General features: G+C 41.7%; 1 protein-coding gene across 1 annotated transcript in view; it reads right to left on the bottom strand.

The window, feature by feature from the left end:
* Positions 1 to 22,873, bottom strand: part of LOC133555872 (BAI1-associated protein 3-like) — a 155,398-nt gene that overhangs the window by 28,547 nt on the left and 103,978 nt on the right. The window contains exons 14-21 of the mRNA XM_061905317.1: positions 14,334 to 14,437; positions 14,154 to 14,271; positions 13,885 to 14,009; positions 10,819 to 10,909; positions 10,583 to 10,639; positions 10,420 to 10,517; positions 10,296 to 10,347; positions 4,942 to 5,093 (exon numbers count right to left, since the gene is read on the bottom strand). Of these exons, the coding sequence (XP_061761301.1) occupies positions 4,942 to 5,093; positions 10,296 to 10,347; positions 10,420 to 10,517; positions 10,583 to 10,639; positions 10,819 to 10,909; positions 13,885 to 14,009; positions 14,154 to 14,271; positions 14,334 to 14,437 (797 nt within the window). The remainder of the gene's footprint in view (positions 1 to 4,941; positions 5,094 to 10,295; positions 10,348 to 10,419; positions 10,518 to 10,582; positions 10,640 to 10,818; positions 10,910 to 13,884; positions 14,010 to 14,153; positions 14,272 to 14,333; positions 14,438 to 22,873) is intronic.

The following is a 22,873-nucleotide window of genomic DNA, read 5'->3' as shown; positions in this document are numbered from 1 at the left end:
GAATCAAATTTAATAATAATAATAATAATGGATTAGATTTATATCGCGCTTTTCTCACAATACGAAGGTCCTTCAGTCCTGGGTTCAAATCCAGGCTCGGGATCTTTCTGTGTGGAGTTTGCATGTTCTCCCCGTGAATGCGTGGGTTCCCTCCGGGTACTCCGGCTTCCTCCCACCTCCAAAGACATGCACCTGGGGATAGGTTGATTGGCAACACTAAATTGGCCCTAGTGTGTGAATGTGAGTGTGAATGTTGTCAGTCTATCTGTGTCGGCCCTGCGATGAGGTGGCGACTTGTCCAGGGTGTACCCCGCCTTCCGCCCGATTGTAGCTGAGATAGGCGCCAGCGCCCCCCGCGACCCCAAAAGGGAATAAGCGGTAGAAATGGATGGATGGATTTTCTATTGTTAGATACTCAAAGCGCTCACATTGAAGTGGGAACCCATCATTCATTCACACCTGGTGGTGGTAAGCTACATCAGTAGCCACAGCTGCCCTGGGGTAGACTGACGGAAGCGTGGCTGCCAGTTTGTGCTTACGGCCCCTCCGACCACCACCTACCATTCATTCATCATTCATTCACCAGTGTGAGGGGCACCGGGGGCAAAGAGTGAAGTGTCCTGCCCAAGGACACAACGGCAGCGAATTTTTTGAATGTCAATAGGTGGGAAGCAAACCTACAACCCTCAGGTTTCTGGCACGGCCGCTCTACCCACTACGCCATGCCGCCCCGATTTAAATTTAAATCTTATTTCAAAGTCTTTTGAATTTCTTTTAAAATTTTTCTTGTGGAAAATCTAGATGAAATAATGATTTGTCTTTGTTAGAAATATAGCTTGCTCCAATTTATTATATATTCTAACAAAGTGCAGATTGGATTTTAACCTGATTAAAACATGTCATCAAAATCCTAAAATTAATCTTAATCAGGAAAAATTACTAATGATGTTCCATAAATTCTTTCTTACATTTTTTCAAAAATATGTCATCAGTTTCTGATTTATTAAATTGAATAACAGTGCAAAATATTGCTCATTTGTAGTGGTTTTTCTTGAACTATTTGGAAAAAAAGATATAAAAATAACAAAAAATGTGTTGAAAAATAAACAAGTGATTCCATTATAAATAAAGATTTCTACACATAGAAGTAATCATCAACTTAAAGTGCCCTCTTTGGGGATTGTTGTCAGAAAAGTTCTGTGTAAATTATCAAATAAAACCTTGTATTACATTGTGTTCCTGACGAGAAGAAAAAAGGCTGGAGCTTTCCAAGAAGTATGCTGGACTTCCAGGCGGACAGATGGCAGAATCTGCCCAACTTCCAGAGGAACTCTTTTAAGTATTTTTACAACCCTCTTTGATCATGCTGCCGCTGGGTGACATCATACGCAAATACAGTGTTAGCTTTCACTGTTATGCTGATGACACCCAACTCTACATGCCCCTAAAGATGACCAACACGCCGGATTGTAGTCAGCTGGAGGCGTGTCTTAATGAAATTAAACAATGGATGTCAGCTAATTTTTTGCAACTTAACGCCAAAAAAACGGAAATGCTGATTATCGGTCCTGCTAGACACCGACCTCTATTTAATAATACAACTTTAACATTTGACAACCAATTAATAAAACAAGGTGACTCGGTAAAAAATCTGGGTATTATCTTCGACCCAACTCTCTCCTTTGAGTCACACATTAAAAGCGTTACTAAAACGGCCTTCTTTCATCTCCGTAATATCGGTAAAATTCGCTCCATTTTGTCCACTAAAGACGCTGAGATCATTATCCATGCGTTTGTTACATCTCGTCTCGATTACTGTAACGTATTATTTTCGGGTCTCCCCATGTCTAGCATTAAAAGATTACAGTTGGTACAAAATGCGGCTGCTAGACTTTGGACAAGAACAAGAAAGTTTGATCACATTACGCCTGTACTGGCTCACCTGCACTGGCTTCCTGTGCACTTAAGATGTGACTTTAAGGTTTTACTACTTACGTATAAAATACTACACGGTCTAGCTCCAGCCTATCTTGCCGATTGTATTGTACCATATGTCCCGGCAAGAAATCTGCGTTCAAAAGACTCCGGCTTATTAGTGATTCCTAGAGCCCAAAAAAAGTCTGCGGGCTATAGAGCGTTTTCCGTTCGGGCTCCAGTACTCTGGAATTCCCTCCCGGTAACAGTTCGAGATGCCACCTCAGTAGAAGCATTTAAGTCTCACCTTAAAACTCATCTGTATACTCTAGCCTTTAAATAGGCCTCCTTTTTAGACCAGTTGATCTGCTGCTTCTTTTCTTTTTCTCCTATGTCCCCCCCTCCCTTGTGGAGGGGGTCCGGTCCGATGACCATGGATGAAGTACTGGCTGTCCAGAGTCGGGACCCAGGATGGACCGCTCGCCTGTGTATCGGTTGGGGACATCTCTACGATACTGATCCGCCTCCACTTGGGATGGTTTCCTGTGGACGGGACTCTCGCTGCTGTCTTGGATCCGCTTTGAACTGAACTCTCGCGGCTGTGTTGGAGCCACTATGGATTGAACTTTCACAGTATCATGTTGGACCCGTTCGACATCCATTGCTTTCAGTCCCCTAGAGGCCTCAAATGTTGCCTACATTTGAGGTCCTCTCCAAGGTTTCTCATAGTCCGCATTGTCACTGGCGTCCCACTGGATGTGAATTCTCCCTGCCCACTGGGTGTGAGTTTTCCTTGCCCTTATGTGGGTTCTTCCGAGGATGTTGTAGTCGTAATGATTTGTGCAGTCCTTTGAGACATTTGTGATTTAGGGCTATATAAATAAACATTGATTGATTGATTGATTGATTGATTTATCTATTTTAAGGGATTCTCTGTGATCTATTTTATGGGACATTCCTTGATCTGTTCGGGAACCGAAGGCAATGCTGGTCACGACCCACTTCCTTGAAGAAGCAGCTGTGGGTAGGAGGGGGGTGAAAATCAAATAAAGAAGCACGAGAACGATCTTGGATTACAACAGGGGTCGGGAACCTTTTTGGCTGAGAGAGCCATGAAAGCCAAATGTTTCAAAATGTATTTCCGTAAGAGCCATATAACGTTTTTCAACACTGCATACAACTAAATTTGTGCATTTTTAAGTATGACCAACATTTGTAGAGTATAATAAGTCTCTTATTCGTTTTAACAACATTGTTATTCTAAAAGTCAACCAATAATAAATATAATACTTCTTACCATAAATGCGACTTCTTAAACAGGTGCGGTAGAAAACGGATGGTTGGATTAAAATGCATGAGAATGTTTTATAATTTGAACGTTATTTTTGAGACTGTGATTACCAGCGGAATTATTCATTACTTATCGTGTTAAGCAATGTCAGCTAAGATTTATCTGGGAGCCAGATGCAGTCATCCGACTCTAGAGCCATAGGTTCCCTACCCCTGCTTTAAGCATTAGACACATTTTTACCTGCACCCTGCCTCCCGCTGTTTCCCAGATCTACAAAGCAATTAGCTACCGACTGCCACCTACTGATATGGAAGAGTATTACACGGATACTCGGCTTAGCCCGGTTAGGAGAGTGGCCGTGCTAGCAACCTGAGGGTTCCAGGTTCGATTCCCGCTTCCGCCATCCTAGTCACTGCCGTTGTGTCCTTGGGCAAGACAATTTACACACCTGCCCCCAGTGCCACCCACACTGGTTTAAATGTAACTTAGATATTGGGTGTCACTATGTAAAGCGCTTTGAGTCACTAGAGAAAAGCGCTATATCAATCAATCAATCAATCAATGTTTATTTATTTAGCCCTAAATCACAAATGTCTCAAAGGACTGTACAAACCATTACGACTACGACATCCTCGGAAGAACCCACAAAAGGGCAAGGAAAACTCACACCCAGTGGGCAGGGAGAATTCACATCCAGTGGGACGCCAGTGACAATGCTGACTATGAGAAACCTTGGAGAGGACCTCAGATGTGGGGTAAAGCAATGGATGTTGAGCGGGTCTAACATGATAATGTGAAAGTTCAATCCATAGTGGCTCCAACACAGCCGCGAGAGTTCAGTTCAAAGCGGATCCAAGACAGCAGCGAGTCCCATCCACAGGAAACCATCCCAAGCGGAGGCGGATCAGCAGCGTAGAGATAAATATAATTATCTGAGAGCCATATGTAGTCATCAAAAGAGTTCCCTACCCCGGGGTTAGAGCATGTTGCGGGATGTGTACAGGCAGTACAATGACTATGCCACTCCTCGGATCCGAGTATAAATTTAATCCTGTCTCTGTTTGATTCTTTGCCTTTTTGTCTTGTTTAATAGATGTCATCAATGTTTGAACCTGACAATTGTAATAGAGATACATCTGGATTCATCAACTTCATTCTAAATATTTCTTCAGAAAAAAAGAATATTTTTGGGGCAGCATAGCTCGGTCGGTAGAGTGGCCGTGCCAGCAACTTGAGGGTTGCAGGTTCGATTCCCGCTTCTGCCATCCTAGCCGCTGCCGTTGTGTCCTTGAGCAAGACACTTTACCCACCTGCTCTCGGTGCCACCCACATTGGTTTAAATGTAACTTAGATATTGGGTTTCACTATGTAAAAAGCGCTTTGAGTCACTAGAGAAAAGCGCTATATAAATATGATTAACTTCACACATTTTAAACGTAAACAATATTTACACAAAATCTAGCTGTCAACATTGAATATTGCATCGTTGCATTTCTATCCACAGCTTATGAACTTACATTCATATTTTGTTGAAGTATTATTCAATAAATATATTTATAAAGGATTTTGGAATTGTTGCTATTTTTCAAATATTTTTAAAAAAATCTCACGTACCCCTTGGCATACCTTCAAGTACCCCCATTTGAGAACCACTGCTCAAATTTGGTAACTGGTGATTCATTTAAGCTAATGTCCCAATACTTTTGTGTGTTTCATGCAGCGGCGTAGTGACCCACTTGAGCGGAAGAAACTCCCGGAAGCCCTTGAGGCTTTTCAACGACATGAAGAGCTCGAACACGGTCTCGCCCGTAGTCTGCGTCAGTCTGGAACTTTCCTGCTCCAAGGTGCCGCACAGCCTCTCCATGGCCACGTTGACATCATCGGCCACCTGTTGCAAGAGGAGGAACATGTAGTCTGGAACCACGTTCTAACATTAATATGTGTCCCGAGAGGAGGGGTGTCCAAACTAAGCCCCGCCAGTGTCCTCAATCTGGCCTGCGAGACCTCCAAAAACACATTAAAGTTGATCCGCAGCACACATACCGTATTTTCCGGACCATAGGGCGCACCGATTTAAAAGGAGTAATGCCGATAAACTGGTCTTGGTTAGGTCTATTTTCATATAAAAGGTGCACCGGATTATAGGGCGCATTAAAGGCCTACTGAAATGAGATTTTCTTATTTAAACGGGGATAGCAGGTCCATTTTATGTGTCATACTTGATCATTTCGCGATATTGCCATATTTTTGCTGAAAGGATTTAGTAGAGAACATCCACGATAAAGTTCGCAAAAAAAAAGCCTTGCCTGTACCGGAAGTAGCAGACAATCATGGCCACCAGTAGCTAGAGCGATTTGGACGGAGAAAGCGATGATTTCCCCATTAATTTGAGCGAGGATGAAAGTTTTGTGTCACGCCCGGACCTGGGTTTGTTTTGCTCCTTCGACGCAGAGGGAATACGGGACGAGCCAGGCGTGAATTCAGGTACATGATTATTTATTTATACACTACACAGAAAAATAAGCAAACTAAGGGCGCTCACAAGGAGGTATAAAACTTGGAAACAAAAACACTTGCACGATGGCATGAATGAACTATGAACAGAAACAGCACGATGGCATGACTAGAAACGACTAAAACAAAACAATTACTGTGACGAAAAAAAAAACAGGAGGAAAGAATAGCAAGGTGCGTGGCAGGTGATCGTGGGCATGGAGAATGAGCAGCATAGGCGTAGCTCGGTTGGTAGAGTGGCCGTGTCAGCAACTCGAGGGTTGCAGGTTCGATTCCCGCTTCCGCCATCCTAGTCACTGCCGTTGTGTCCTTGGGTTAAGACACTTTACCCAGCTGCTCCCAGTGCCACCCACACTGCTTTAAATGTAACTTAGATATTGGGTTTCACTATGTAAAGCGCTTTGAGTCACTCGAGAAAAGCGCTATATAAATATAATTCACTTCACTTCATAGGTAGGCAATGCAATGAAAGCAAATAGCAAAGTTCCCAGGACGAGGACAGAAACAGAATGCTATAAATAGCAGCTATGATGATTAGAAACAGGTGTGGGACTGAGGGCTGGGCGTGACTTGGAGACCAGGTGGAAACTAATGGGTTACTATGGAAAAAAAACAAAACCAGGAAGTGTAAAACGGGAAACAGGAGTCCAAAAACAAAACAAACATGATCAAACTTAAAACTGAATTACAGGCATGACAATTTGTGGATGAGGAAAGTCAGAGTGAAGGACTAGAGAAAAAAACTAGACGGCAGAGCGATTCAGATGTTATAAGACAAATTTACTAGGATAATTCTGGAAAATCCCTCATCTGCTTATCGTGTTACTAGTGTTTTAGTGAGATTATACGGTCGTACCTGTACAACCTGAAAGTCGGAGAGGTGTGGCGACCGCCAGTGTCTCCGACGGAAGCCACGTTTCTCGACGAGGCAAAGGCAGCTAGTATGAATGGTATAAATAGCAGCTATGATGATTAGAAACAGGTGTGGGACTGAGGGCTGGGCGTGACTTGGAGACCAGGTGGCAACTAATGGGTTGCTATGGAAAAAAACAAAACCAGGAAGTGTAAAACGGGAAACAGGAGTCCAAAAACAAAACAAACGTGATCAAACTTAAAATTGAATTACAGGCATGACAATTTGTGGATGAGGAAAGTCAGAGTGAAGGACTAGAAAAAGAAAAAAACAGACGGCAGAGCGATTCAGATGTTATTAGACAAATTTACTAGGATGATTCTGGAAAATCCCGTATCTGCTTATCGTGTTACTAGTGTTTTAGTGAGATTATATGGTCGTACCTGTACAACCTGAAAGTCGGAGAGGTGTGGCGACCGCCAGTGTCTCCGAGGGAAGCCACGTTTCTCGACGAGGTGAAGGCAGCTAGTATGGCCGGGCTGAGATTATTTTTTTCCCCCCCTCCTCCACAGTGGAAGCATCCGACAGTCGGGGGCGGCCGGTGGGAGGAGGCAAGAGAGTCCACAGCTGCCTCTTCGACAGGTGCAGGAGAAACGACGCAAGCTCTCCGCTCATGTCTACGGTAAGAGCCGACTTCTTACCACTATTTTCTCACCGAAACCTGCCGGTTGACATGTGGTAGGGCAGGGGTCGGGAACCTTTTTGGCTGAGAGAGCCATTAAAGCCACATATTATAAAATGTATTTCTGTGAGAGCCATATAATATTTTTTAAAAGTGAATACAACTAAATGTGTGCATTTTTAAGTAACATTGTTATTCTGAGGCTAATCAATAATAAATAAAATACTTCTTGATTTGACTTCTTGAACTGTTGGGATACAAAACAGATCGATGGATTAAAATGCATGAGAATTTTTTTTATATTTTCAACGTCGTTTTTAACGCTTTAACACGTACCATGAATTGATTTACGTGGACCCGTTATTCGGGTGTTAGCATTTAGTGGTCAATTGGACGGAATATGTACTGTAATGTGCAATCTACTAATACAAGTTCCATTCAATCAATCAAAACTGTGATTACCATCTGAATTATTCATTACTTATCGTGTTAAGCAATCTCTGCTAAGATTTATCTGAGAGCCAGAAGCAGTCATCAAAAGAGCAGCATCTGGCTCGAGAGCCATAGGTTCCCTACCCCTGTGGTAGGGAATCATGTTCGCCTGACCGCTCTGTTCCATAGTAAAGCTTCACCGTCATCTTTCGGGAATGTAAACAAGTAAACACCGGTTGTGTTTGTGTTGCTAAAGGCGGCCGCAATACACCGCTTCCCGCCTACATCTTTCTTCTTTGACGTCTCCATTATTCATTGAACAAATTGCAAAAGATTCAGCAACAAAGATGTCCATAATACTGCGGAATTATGCCATGGGTGTCAAACTCTGGCCCGCGGGCCAAATTTGGCCCTCTGTGTAATTTCATTTGGCCCTTGAGGCAATATCAAATTAACATTAGAGCTGGCCCGCAGCTGTAACACCGCATTCACCACTTATACTTGTCCACCCTCCCGATTTTCCCGGGAGACTCCCGAACTTAAGTGCCCCTCCGGAATTTCTCCCGATTTCCACCCGGACAATAATATTGGGGGCGTGCCGTAAAAGCACTGCCTTTGGCGTTCTCTACATGTCGCCACGTCCGCTTTTCCTCCATACAAACATAATATATGCAACTTATACACACACACAAGTGTATGCAAGGCATACTTGGTCAACAGCCATACAGTTCACACTGAGGGTGGCCGTATAAACAACTTTAATACTGTTACAAATATACGCCACACTGTGAACCCACAGCAAACAAGAATAACAAACACATTTCGAGAAAACATCCGCACCGTAACAACATAAACACAACATAAACACAACCGAACAAATACCCAGAACCCCTTGCATCACTAACTCTTCCGGGATGCTACAATATACACCCCCGCTACCACCAAACCCCGCCCCAACTCAAGCCCTGCGCCGAAAAGAGGCATTCAATTTGTATTTTTATTTCATTTGATATCCCATTAATATTTTTTAATTATTATTATTTTAAACTTGATTATGCATGTCACTATAAAGTTATATAAGCTTTGCTTGGTCAATATTCAATGCAAAACTTGTTTGGGTCCCTATTAAAGGATTAATTCTGGGGTGCCCACACTTTTTCTGCAGGCGAGCTACTTTTCAATTGACCAACTCGAGGGGATCTACCTCATTTATATATATCATTTATATTTATTTATTTATGAAAGAGACATTTTTGTAAACAAGTTAAATGTGTTTAATGATAATACAAGCATGTGTAACACATATAGATGTCTTTCTCTCACGAAGACAAGAATATAAGTTGGTGTATTACCTGATTCTGATGACTTGCATTGATTGGAATCAGACAGTAATGATGATAACGCCCACATTTTCAAATGGAGGAGAAAAAAGTTGTCCTTTTTGTACAATACCACATGAAAGTGGTTGGTTTTTGGCATCTAATTCATCCAGCTTCCATACACTTTACAAGAAAAACATTGGCGGCAAATTCCGTAGCTTGCTTGATTGACATTCACGGCACCCGAGGGTCTTGTGAGATGACGCTGGCTGCTGCCAGTTCATTATTATGAAAAAATGACAGAGAGGAAGGCGAGAAACACTTTTTATTTCAACAGACTTTCGCGCCATCCCTTCCGTCAAAACTCTAAAGGCCGACTGCACATTTCCTATCTTCACAATAAAAGCCCTGCTTCATGCTGCCTGCGCTGACAAAATAAGAGTCTCGGAAAGCTGGCGTGCACAAGTGATGTGCACGCCAGCTTTCTGAGGGATCACTTGTGCACGCCAGTTTTCCGAGACTCTGTATTTAGTTAGCGCAGGCAGCATGAAGCAGGGCTTTTATTGTGAAGATAGGAAATGTGCAGTCGCTCTTTAGAGTTTTGACGGAAGGTACGGCGCGAGAGTCTGTTGAAATAAAAAGTGTTTCTCGCCTTCCTCTCGGTCATATTTTCATAATAATGATCTTGCAGCAGCCAGCGTCATCTCACAAGACCCTCCGGTACCGTGAATGTCATTTAAGTGACGTCTTGGTGAAGATTGATGATCACTAATTTTTAGGTCTATTTTTTTTTAAAAGCCTGGCTGGAGATCGACTGACACACCCCCCGCGGTCGACTGGTAGCTCGCGATCGACGTAATGGGCACCCCTGGATTAATTTGTTCAACCTCAGCCCGCGGCTTTGTTCAGTTTTAAATTTTGGCCCACTCTGTATTTGAGTTTGACACCCCTGAATTATGCGATGAAAAGAGACGACTTCTAGCTGGGAACGGTGCTGGAACAAGATGTCCTCTACAATGCGTGACGTCACGCGCAGGCTTCATCATACCGCGACGTTTTAGCATATACTTTCGCGCGAAATTTCAAATTGCAATTTAGTAAACTAAAGCGGCCGTATTGGCATGTGTTGCAATGTTAGGATTTCATCATTGATATATAAACTATCAGACTGCGTGGTCGGTAGTTGTGGGTTTCAGTAGGCCTTTAAAGTCCAACAAAATACGGTATCCTCCTCTTTAGGCTTCGCTACACGTCTTAAAAATCTGCTGTTTAAACGGAATGGAGACATACCAGTTTCTCCAGCTGCCTGTAGGAGACGCTGAAGAAATCCACTTTGACCGCGCTGCAGAAAACAAGCGGGAAGTCAATTCCGGTGCAACAAAGATGCGAGGGCGCATTCCTGCTGGCTGTTCACCTGTAGAAGAGTTTGTTGTAGACGTTCTGGGCTCTCTGCATGTCGGCACACACGGCGTCCACCACCAGAACCAGCTTCTTCAGCAGCTCCTCCAGAGACTGCACAACCTTGTTAGTTTTTGCACAACTCAAGTACGGTGCAAAAACTGGCCGTGTGCACATACCCCGTCTTCCGGTTTGTGTTGCGCGATGAGGGCCTCGTACCACTCCGAGGTTCCTTTCTGTGGAGAGCGTGCAGTCATTAGCAAGCGGCTCGTTATTAACGTGCCCGAGCGGGTTAATTACGGGACTTCAAAGCCATGTTTCCACCAGGCGGTTCACAGGCTGACTGAGGAGAGTACGCACTTTATTTTGCACAGGGGACTCCGGTTGGCGTACTCAAGTGTTTCATGGCACTTACCTTCACAGCAGAGGTGATGTCCAAGTGCAGCTCGTTCCGCAGAGGACAAACGGTCTTAAACGCCCGCATGTTTTGCATGTAGCCAATCCCCCTGGAGGCCATAAAAAAATGTGTCCTGTTAGAAGTCAACCACAGTAAGACTAGGGTACTAAGCTTTAAAATAAATAATATATACAGTGGGGCAAAAAAGTATTTAGTCAGCCACCGATTGTGCAAGTTCTCCCACTTCAAATGATGACAGAGGTCTGTAATTTTCTTCATAGGTACACTTCAACTGTGAGAGACAGAATGTGAAAAAAAAAATCCAGGAATTCACATTGTAGGAATTTTAAATAATTTGTAAATTATGGTGGAAAATAAGTATTTGGTCAACCATTCAAAGCTCTCACTGATGGAAGGAGGTTTTGGCTCAAAATCTCACGATACATGGCCCCATTCATTCTTTCCTTAACACGGATCAATCGTCCTGTCCCCCTAGCAGAAAAACAGCCCCAAAGCATGATGTTTCCACCCCCATGCTTCACAGTAGGTATGGTGTTCTTGGGATGCAACTCAGTATTCTTCTTCCTCCAAACACGACGAGTTGAGTTGATACCAAAATGGATACATGGATGATACAGCAGAGGACTGAGAGAATGTCATGTGGTCAGATGAAACCAAAATAGAACTTTTTGGTATAAACTCAACTCGTCGTGTTTGGAGGAAGAAGAATACTGAGTTGCATCCCAAGAACACCATACCTACTGTGAAGCATGGGGGTGGAAACATCATGCTTTGGGGCTGTTTTTCTGCTAAGAGGACAGGACGATTGATCCGTGTTAAGGAAAGAATGAATGGGGCCATGTATCGTGAGATTTTGAGCCAAAACCTCCTTCCATCAGTGAGAGCTTTGAATGGTTGACCAAATACTTATTTTCCACCATAATTTACAAATAAATGATTTAAAATGCCTACAATGTGAATTCCTGGATTTTTTTTTTCACATTCTGTCTCTCACAGTTGAAGTGTACCTATGATGAAAATTACAGACCTCTGTCATCATTTTAAGTGGGAGAACTTGCACAATCGGTGGCTGACTAAATACTTTTTTGCCCCACTGTATATATTTGATACATACTGTATACTTGTTTAATTAAATGTTAAAATAAATAATATATATATTTGATATATATATTTGTTTAATTAAATGTTCTACATTTGTTATATTTTTTTTTATTTTTTTTTATGTGATTGTATTTTATAAACACTTCTTTACTTTTTAGGGTTTTAGTTGTCAGGCTTGTCCCTGACAGTTTGGTTTTGTTTTAGCTTTTCTTCTGTGTATGGCTTTGTTTCCTGTCAGCGCTTTTATTTTGGTTATTTCCTGCTTTTCTCCCTGAGCGCTGTTTCCCCTCAGCTGCGGCTGATTGGCACCTGGCCACACCTGGTGTCAATCAGCCCTCTCTTGTTTAAACCTGCTTTGTCGTCCAGTCAGCGCTGGATTATTGTCGTTGCTACCTGTTGTGTATTGTCGTGTCGTGTAAATGCGGCGTTGCGGTAAGCTATATTCGGTAGCTGTTCCAGTTTTATTTGTTCATAGCCAAGTTTGTACCCTTTTGTTTGTTCTTGTTTAGTATTTTATTAAATCATGTTTTCTTACTCGATGCCTGCCTCCATCTGTGCATCTTGGGGTCCGTCACAAACGAACTCTGACAATAGTAAGCTTAGAATCAGAGTAAACTGCGAAAAAAAACACCTCACACTAGCTTGATGCTAATTTACTTTGGATTTGCCATAGACATGCTACTATTAGCATTGGCAATTTTACATGGTTATTTCCACGCCTCTAGATTTGGAAGTGAACACTACAACTAAGATTAATGTTACAAGTAAACAGCTGGTGTGTAATGAGTACAATATTTAGAGTATGAACAGGTTGTAGGGCGCAACATGACACATTGAGCCTCATGGAAAAAGCTACTTCCTACAAAACACAAACCGTGCCGTTCAATTGAATATTACCTATCATCAAAAGGTTCAGATAATCTGGATAAATCAATCAATCAATCAATGTTTATTTATGTAAATCTAAAGTGTCTCAAAGGGCTGCACAAGCCGTAACAACATCCTCGGTTCAGATCCCACATAAGAGCAAGGAAAAACTCACAACCCAGTGGGATGCCAATGTGAATGACTATAAGAGGACCGCAGACGTGGGTGAGCCCCCAACTCTAGGGGGAGACCGGATGCAATGGACGTCGAGTGGGTCTCGCATAATATTAGGAAATCACTGCACGTAAGCGGCAACGCCGAAAACCCACATTGAATGCCCGTGACCTTCGATCCTTGCATCAGTGTGTAAAGGATATCACCACATGGGCTCAGGAACATTTCAGAAAACCACTGTCAGTAACTACAGTTGGTTGTTACATCTGTTAAGTGCAAGTTAAAACTCTACTATGCAAAGCGAAAGCCATTTATCAACAACACCCAGAAACTCCACCGGCTTTGCTGGGCCCGAGCTCATCTTAGATGGTCTGATGCAAAGTGGAAAAATGTTCTGTGGTCTGACGAGTCCACATTTCAAATTGGGGTTTGTAAATAGTTAATCGAAGTTAGGAAAAAGAAAAGCTCCACTGTGTACAACTTCTAAGCATTTTTAATTTATTTCATTTAGAGATGTCCGATAATGGCTTTTTTGTCCTTTTTCTTTTCTTTTTTTTTTTTTTTCTTTGTCATGAAAAAGGGATGTTTTTGTCATGAAAAAGGGAGTTTTTTGTGGTCGGTGCACTAATTGTAAGTGTATATTGTGTGTTTTTTATGTTGATTATATTAACAAGTAAATAAATAAATATATATATTTTTTTTAAATAAAAATTTATAAAAAATTCTTCTGTGGCGTGGTACCAATCAGACCACGGCCCGGTACCGGCCCCTGGTTGGGGACCACTGGCTTAGTTAGTACCTGCCAGTAGCTGGTTTAGAGGTACCGTGCAGTAAAAAAAGACAAAACATTAATTCCTGCATGAAAAGTTCAAGCATGTCACGTCGATAGCAAACAACGCGTTGGCGGCGAAGGTACGTTACCTCAACATAAGTTCGTAGCGCGTTACGGCGGCGGCGCTGGTGCAAGGGAACACCTGCCTCATGTTCTTCATCAGGCACAGGCAGTGCTCCGTGTACAGCCTGAAACTGTCCGAGAGCTGCCTCTCCTGGACACAGGAAGCCCCCCAGGTTACGCTGTGAGACATTTTTGACTGGAGCAAAAAAGCCTCAATGAATGTCAATGGCGAGCTAATGAGGCGCCCGTTTCTGCGGAAACGTTGTGCTTTTTAAACCCCCCCCCCCCAACCCACCAGGTCTCCTCTCACAGAGGGAGGGTCCCACTCTGCATCGATGGCCCTCAGGAGGCGCAGCAGCAGGGAGTAGCACACACGCTGGGTTCGGTGGTGGCCGCTGTAGCACTGCCAGCGACTGCAAACCAAGACGGGTTTTTAAGAGCTTCCTTTTTGGACGTCCGACGTGTTTTTACTCACATGATGGCCTGTTGGAGGCGGGTGAGGTCCGTCTGCATGGCGTGGTGAGTCAGCGTGGTCCACGCCGGGGGGCTAACCTGCCCGTTCCAGTTGTACGGCTCCCGCTGGCAGAGTACATAAAACTATTATTGTGTGAATGCTCCAAAAAGTTTTCTATCTTATTAGTTATTCAACTTCTTTTTGTCCCGGTCAGGGCGCTTTCCAATGCGTCCTCATCTGTGCCTCATGCGCTCTCTCAGCAGACAGCGCGCTCGGACGCGCCCCTGCTGGCGCTGAGAGCAGCACGCCCACGCAGCTACAAGCCTGTAGACGATTTCCTTTCTACACACCTGGAATTAATGAGGGCGAGCTGCTTAAGAGACCAAGAGAATTATAAGCTCGGCTTCTTCCTACTCCTTTTCGAAAATGTTGAAAAGAGAAACTGGGAATTGTGATGAATCATGTTGTATGCTTGCATGTTCGAAATAAACTCAAACTCAAGTTCAAGTTTATTCACAATACCATATAACAATTTCAATAGTAGTGAATATCATCAATTAAAGATGTTGGTACGTGAAAGGGTCCCCCAAATAAGCTAGAAGAAGCTTTTGACAGGGGGTCCAGCGCTGAGAGCAGCACGCCCACGCAGCTACAAGCCTGCAGACGATTACTTTTCTACACACCTGGGATTAATGAGGGCGAGCTGCTTAAGAGAGCAAGTTCAAGTTCAAGTTTATTCACAATACCATATAACAATTTCAATAGTAGTGAACATCATCAATTAAAGATGTTGGTACGTGAAAGGGTCCCCCAAATAAGCTAGAAGAAGCTTTTGACAGGGGGGTCCAGCGCTGAGAGCAGCACGCCCACGCAGCTACAAGCCTGCAGATGATTACCTTTCTACACACCTGGAATTAATGAGGGCGAGCTGCTTAAGAGAGCAAGTTCAAGTTTATTCACAATACCATATAACAATTTCAATAGTAGTGAATATCATCAATTAAAGATGTTGGTACGTGAAAGGGTCCCCCAAATAAGCTAGAAGAAGCTTTTGACAGGGGGGTCCAGCCCCGAGAGCAGCACGCCCACGCAGCTACAAGCCTGCAGACGATTACCTTTCTACACACCTGGAATTAATGAGGGCGAGCTGCTTAAGAGACCAAGAGAATTATAAGCTCTGCTTCTTCCTACTCCTTTTCGAACATGTTGAAAAGAGAAACTGGAAATTGTGATGTATCATGTTGTAAGCTCGCATGTTCGAAATAAACTCAAACTCAAGTTCAAGTTCAAGTTTATTCACAATACCATATAATAATTTCAATAGTAGTGAATATCATCAATTAAAGATGTTGGTACGTGAAAGGGTCCCCCAAATAAGCTAGAAGAAGCTTTTGACAGGGGGTCCAGCCCTGAGAGCAGCACGCCCACGCGGCTACAAGCCTGCAGACGATGATGACCTTTCTACACACCTGGAATTAATGAGGGCGAGCTGCTTAAGAGACCGAGTTCAAGTTCAAGTTTATTCACAATACCATATAACAATTTCAATAGTAGTGAATATCATCAATTAAAGATTTTGGTACGTGAAAGGGTCCCCCAAATAAGCTAGAAGAAGCTTTTGACAGGGGGTCCAGCGCTGAGAGCAGCACGCCCACGCAGCTACAAGCCTGCAGACGATTACTTTTCTACACACCTGGGATTAATGAGGGCGAGCTGCTTAAGAGAGCAAGTTCAAGTTCAAGTTTATTCACAATACCATATAACAATTTCAATAGTAGTGAACATCATCAATTAAAGATGTTGGTACGTGAAAGGGTCCCCCAAATAAGCTAGAAGAAGCTTTTGACAGGGGGGTCCAGCGCTGAGAGCAGCACGCCCACGCAGCTACAAGCCTGCAGACGATTACCTTTCTACAAACCTGGAATTAATGAGGGCGAGCTGCTTAAGAGAGCAAGTTCAAGTTTATTCACAATACCATATAACAATTTCAATAGTAGTGAATATCATCAATTAAAGATGTTGGTACGTGAAAGGGTCCCCCAAATAAGCTAGAAGAAGCTTTTGACAGGGGGGTCCAGCGCTGAGAGCAGCACGCCCACACAGCTACAAGCCTGCAGACGATTACCTTTCTACACACCTGGAATTAATGAGGGCGAGCTGCTTAAGAGAGCAAGAGAATTATAAGCTCTGCTTCTTCCTACTCCTTTTCGAACATGTTGAAAAGAGAAACTGGAAATTGTGATGTATCATGTTGTAAGCTCGCATGTTCGAAATAAACTCAAACTCAAGTTCAAGTTCAAGTTTATTCACAATACCATATAATAATTTCAATAGTAGTGAATATCATCAATTAAAGATTTTGGTACGTGAAAGGGTCCCCCAAATAAGCTAGAAGAAGCTTTTGAGAGGGGGTCCAGCGCTGAGAGCAGCACGCCCACGCAGCTACAAGCCTGCAGACGATTACCTTTCTACACACCTGGAATTAATGAGGGCGAGCTGCTTAAGAGACCAGGAGAATTATAAGCTCGGCTTCTTCCTACTCCTTTTCGAACATGTTGAAAAGAGAAACTGGAAATTGTGATGTATCATGTTGTATGCTTGCATGTTCGAAATAAACTCAAACTCAAGTTCAAGTTTATTCACAATACCATATAATAATTTCAATAGTAGTGAATATCATCAATTAAAGATTTTGGTACGTGAAAGGGTCCCCCAAATAAGCTAGAAGAAGCTTTTGACAGGGGGTCCAGCGCTGAGAGCAGCACGCCCACGCAGCTACAAGCCTGCAGACGATTACTTTTCTACACACCTGGGATTAATGAGGGCGAGCTGCTTAAGAGACCGAGTTCAAGTTCAAGTTTATTCACAATACCATATAACAATTTCAATAGTAGAGAATATCATCAATTAAAGATGTTGGTACGTGAAAGGGTCCCCCAAATAAGCTAGAAGAAGCTTTTGACAGGGGGTCCAGCGCTGAGAGCAGCACGCCCACGCAGCTACAAGCCTGCAGACGATTACTTTTCTACACACCTGGAATTAATGAGGGCGAGCTGCTTAAGAGACCAAGAGAATTATAAGCTCGGCTTCTTCCTACTCCTTTTCGAACATGTTGAAAAGAGAAACTGGAAATTGTGATGTATCACGTTGTATGCTTGCCTGTTCGAAATAAACTCAAACTCAAGTTCAAGTTTATTCACAACACCATATAACAATTTCAATAGTAGTGAATATCATCAATTAAAGATGTTGGTACGTGAAAGGGTCCCCCAAATAAGCTAGAAGAAGTTTTGACAGGGGGGTCCAGCGCTGAGAGCAGCACGCCCACGCAGCTACACGCCTGCAGACGATTACCTTTCTACATACCTGGGATTAATGAGGGCGAGCTGCTTAAGAGACCGAGTTCAAGTTCAAGTTTATTCACAATACCATATAACAATTTCAATAGTAGTGAACATCATCAATTAAAGATGTTGGTACGTGAAAGAGTCCCCCAAATAAGCTATAAGAAGCTTTTGACAGGGGGGTCCAGCCCTGAAAGCAGCACGCCCACGCAGCTACAAGCCTGCAGACGATTACCTTTCTACACACCTGGAATTAATGAGGGCGAGCTGCTTAAGAGACCAAGAGAATTATAAAATCGGCTTCTTCCTACTCCTTTTCGAACATGTTGAAAAGAGAAACTGGAAATTGTGATGTATCATGTTGTATGCTCGCATGTTCGAAATAAACTCAAACTCAAGTTCAAGTTTATTCACAATACCATATAACAATTTCAATAGTAGTGAATATCATCAATTAAAGATGTTGGTATGTGAAAGGGTCCCCCAAATAAGCTAGAAGAAGCTTTTGACAGGGGGTCCAGCGCTGAGAGCAGCACGCCCACGCAGCTACAAGCCTGCAGACGATTACTTTTCTACACACCTGGGATTAATGAGGGCGAGCTGCTTAAGAGACCGAGTTCAAGTTCAAGTTTATTCACAATACCATATAACAATTTCAATAGTAGTGAATATCATCAATTAAAGATGTTGGTATGTGAAAGGGTCCCCCAAATAAGCTAGAAGAAGCTTTTGACAGGGGGTCCAGCGCTGAGAGCAGCACGCCCACGCAGCTACAAGCCTGCAGACGATTACTTTTCTACACACCTGGGATTAATGAGGGCGAGCTGCTTAAGAGACCGAGTTCAAGTTCAAGTTTATTCACAATACCATATAACAATTTCAATAGTAGTGAATATCATCAATTAAAGATTTTGGTACGTGAAAGGGTCCCCCAAATAAGCTAGAAGAAGCTTTTAACAGGGGGGTCCAGGGATCCTCGTGGGAACTTAGTTCTCACATGGTGAACCGTATGCTCTATTTTTGTTTCCTCTCCGTGGCTTGATGCGTCCTTTGTCTTCTCCCGTGTTTCAGCAGGGTTTTCCTTCCCTTGCCCTGGATTTTCGACTGCCTCCCCTCGTTCCTCGACTCCTCGCTCGCCCCTGGACTCTGACGCCTCTCTCTCGCCCCTGATCCTGCCTGCCCCATTGACTTCCTCGCTCCTTTGCTCTCGTCGACACTTTGGTAACACACACTTCAGCTACACACATAGTCACACGCATACACTCTTGGATTTTGTCACACTTCATTATATACTTCCATAGTATTGTTTGTTATTATTATATATACATTGACTATATATATATAAAATCAATTTATGAACATTAAACCCCCTAGTGTCAGTCTACCGTCACTTCCCTTGCAATCCATAACACTTTTTCTTCTCTAATTTTTGGCGCGCTTTACCTTTCACATTTTTACCCAAAATTCCAGGTTTTCCGGGACATTTTTCCCAACCAAAATGAATTGGCCATTTTTCAAACTTCCACCATTTCCTCATTTTTCAACCCATTCAAACCATTCTACCTTCAACATATTGTACTCATCCTGGAAATTCCAAATATAATTTTTCCAAGTTCAAAATAATTCCAGGAATTCCGAGAATACCCCTTTTTTCAAACTCTTTTTTGACCCTTTTTTCTGGCGACTACTCCTTCCACATTTTTCAACCCACTTCAACCGTTCCACCGTCTAAACATTCTTCTTCATCAGGACAAAAAACTAAGTTGTTTTATGAACAGGAAAAATTCACGGTTTTCCTGAAATTCCAGGAATTCCACAATACAATTTCTGAATTAAAAATGTTACTAATTTAACATTTTTAGACCGTTTGAAAAAGTTTCAACATCAACCATTTCGAATCATTCAGAACAATTTTTTCAGTCTGTTGACATTTTTCAAAAAATTCTCACTTTTCCCGAAATTCCCGAATTTACACGACAATCCCATTGGAACATTTTTCAAAGTTCCAAAACTCCCGACGTTTTTCATACAATTCAAACCGTTTCAACGTCAAAAGGTTCAAATTTCCGGATTTCCCAGAATTCCAGGTTTTCCGGGACATTCAAAATGAAATGGCCACTTTTACAAATTTCCACCATTTACACATTTTTCACCTTCAACACATTCCACTCATCCTGGACATTCAAACTATTATTTTTCAAAGTTCAAAAAAATTCCAGGAATTCCCCTTCAAACCTTTTTTTGACCCTTTTTTCTGGCGACTACTCCTTCCACATTTGTCAACCCACTTCAACCGGTCGACTGTCCAAACAATCCTCTTAATCAGAAAAATTCCGGAAATTCCAAGAATTCCATAATACCATTTCTGAATTAAAAATGTTACTATTTCAACATTTCTCGACCATTTTGAAAAGTTCCAACACCAACTCATTCAGAACATTTAAGCCTTTTAACATTTTTCACAAAATTGCCACTTTTCCCAAAATTCCCATGAACTGGAAACATTCCCGGTTTTCCCAAAATTCCAGGAATTCCATAATACCATTTCTGAATTAAAAATGTTACTACTTCAACAATTTAAGGAAGTTCTAACACCAACCATTTTAACTCATTCAGAACATTTAGGTCTTTTAACATGTTTAAAAAAATTCACACATTTCCCGAAATTCCCAAATTTCCATGACATTCCCATTGAAATGAATGGGACATTTTTCAAAGTTCCACAACTCCCACATTTTTCATCTCATTTGAATCGTTCCAACTTCACAATATTCAAATTTCCAGATTTCCCAGAAATCCAGGTTTTCCGGGTGATTCAAAATGAAATGGCCATTCTTCAAACTCCCACCATTTACACATTTTCCCCTTCAACACATTCCACTCATCAATTTTTCCAAGTCCAAAAATATTCCAGGAATTCCCCTTCAAACCCTTTTTTAACCTTTTTTTGGCGACTCCTCCTTCCACATTTGTCAACCCACTTCAACCGGTCGACTGTCCAAACATTCCTCTTAATCTAAAAAAATTCCTGAAATTCCAGGAATTCCATAATACCATTTCTGAATTAAAAATGTTACTATTTCAACATTTCTCGACAATTTTGAAAAGTTCCAACACCAACCATTTAACTCATTCAGAACATTTAAGTCTTTTAACATTTTTCACAAAATTGCCACTTTTCCCGAAATTCCCATGAACTGGAAACATTCCCGGTTTTCCCAAAACTCCAGGAATTCCATAATACCATTTCTGAATTAAAAATGTTACTACTTCAACAATTTAAAAAAGTTCCAACACCAACCATTTTAACTCATTCAGAACATTTAGGTCTTTTAACATGTTTCAAAAAATTCACACATTTCCCGAAATTCCCATGACATTCCCATTGAAATGAATGGGACATTTTTCAAAGTTCCACAACTCCCACATTTTTCATCTGATTTGAATCGTTCCAACTTCACAATATTCAAATTTCCAGATTTCCCAGAACTCCAGGTTTTCAGGTGATTCAAAATGAAATGGCCATTCTTCAAACTCCCACCATTTACACATTTTTCCCCTTCAACACATTCCACTCATCAATTTTTCCAAGTCCAAAAATATTCCAGGAATTCCCCTTCAAACCCTTTTTTAACCTTTTTTTGGCGACTCCTCCTTCCACATTTGTCAACCCACTTCAACCGTTCGACTGTCCAAACATTCCTCTTAATCAAAAAAATTCCTGAAATTCCAGGAATTCCATAATACCATTTCTGAATTAAAAATGTTATTATTTCAACATTTCTTGACAATTTTGAAAAGTTCCAACACCAACTATTTTACTCATTCAGAACATTTAAGTCTTTTAACATTTTTCACAAAATTGCCACTTTTCCCAAAATTCCCCTGACATTCCCATTGAAATAAATGGGACATTTTTCAAAGTTCCACAACTCCCACATTTTTCACCCAATTCAAACCGTTCTGACTTAAAAACCCTTGAAAAATTCCAACAATTAACAGATTTCCCAAAATTCCAGGTTTTCCGGGACATTTTTCCCGTTCAAAATGAATTGGCCATTTTTCAAACTTCCACCATTTTCCACCTTTTTCAACCGATTCAAACAATTCCACCTTCAAATTATCAACATATCTCATCCTGTAAATTCAAATTATATTTTTTCAAGTTGAAAAAAATTCCAGGAATTCCCAGAATTCCCCTTTTTCCAAACCCTTTATTCTGACGACCACTCCTTCCACATTTTTCAACCTACTTCAACCGTTCCACCATCCCAACATTCCTCGTAATCAGGAAAAAAAAAACTAAGTTGTTTTATGAACTGGAAAAATTCCTGGTTTTCCCGAAATTCCAGGAATTCCACAATAGAGTTTCTGAATTAAAAATGTTACTACTTCAAAATTTCTCAACCATTTTGAAAAGTTCCAACACTAACCATTTCAACTCATTCAGAACATTCTCATAACATTTTTCAAAAAATTCACACATTTCCCGAAATTCCCATGACATTCCCATTGAAATTAATGTTCCTCAACCCCCACATTTTTTACCCGATTCAAACTGTTCCAACTTCAAACTGTTCAGCCTATTCGGGAATCGCGGGCTTTTCCTTGACAAATTCCAAAAATTCCCAGATTTCCCAGAATTCCAGGTTTTCCGGGACATTTTTCCCATTCAAAATGAATTGGCCATTTTTCAAACTTCCACCATTTTCCAGTTTTCAACCGATTCAAACAATTCCAGATTGAAATTATCAACATATCTCATCTTGTACATTCAAATTATATTTTTTCACGTAAAAAAAATTCCAGCAATTCCCAGAATTCCCCTTTTTCCAAACCCTTTTTTCTGACGACTTCCCTGCTTAGGGTGCTGCCCCCGCGACCCGACCTCGGATAAGCGGAAGAAGATGGATGGATAGATGGATGGATATATATTACATACTGTATATATAGTATGTAAATATTACATATATGTTATATTTTATATTGCTACTATGGTACATTTTTAGTTTACCTTATACCTGATTTATCCTTTCTATCTTTACCTTTTCCATCCTTTGTAATTCTTTGAGCTACTGTGTGGAACAATTTCACTTGTGGATCATTAACCTTGGTCTAAGTCAGGCTATCCATATCCGTAGCTGACTGATGGACAGCTGGTGGGCTTCGTTTTAAGATGTGCAGAAAAGCCTGATTTTATTTGTTGTTTTACAAAGC

The sequence above is a fragment of the Nerophis ophidion genome, linkage group LG07 (assembly GCF_033978795.1).
Source record: "Nerophis ophidion isolate RoL-2023_Sa linkage group LG07, RoL_Noph_v1.0, whole genome shotgun sequence".
Classification (NCBI taxonomy): Eukaryota; Metazoa; Chordata; class Actinopteri; order Syngnathiformes; family Syngnathidae; genus Nerophis; species Nerophis ophidion.
The sequence above is the reverse complement of the archived record's forward strand: the minus strand, read 5'-3'. Positions and strand labels throughout refer to the sequence as shown.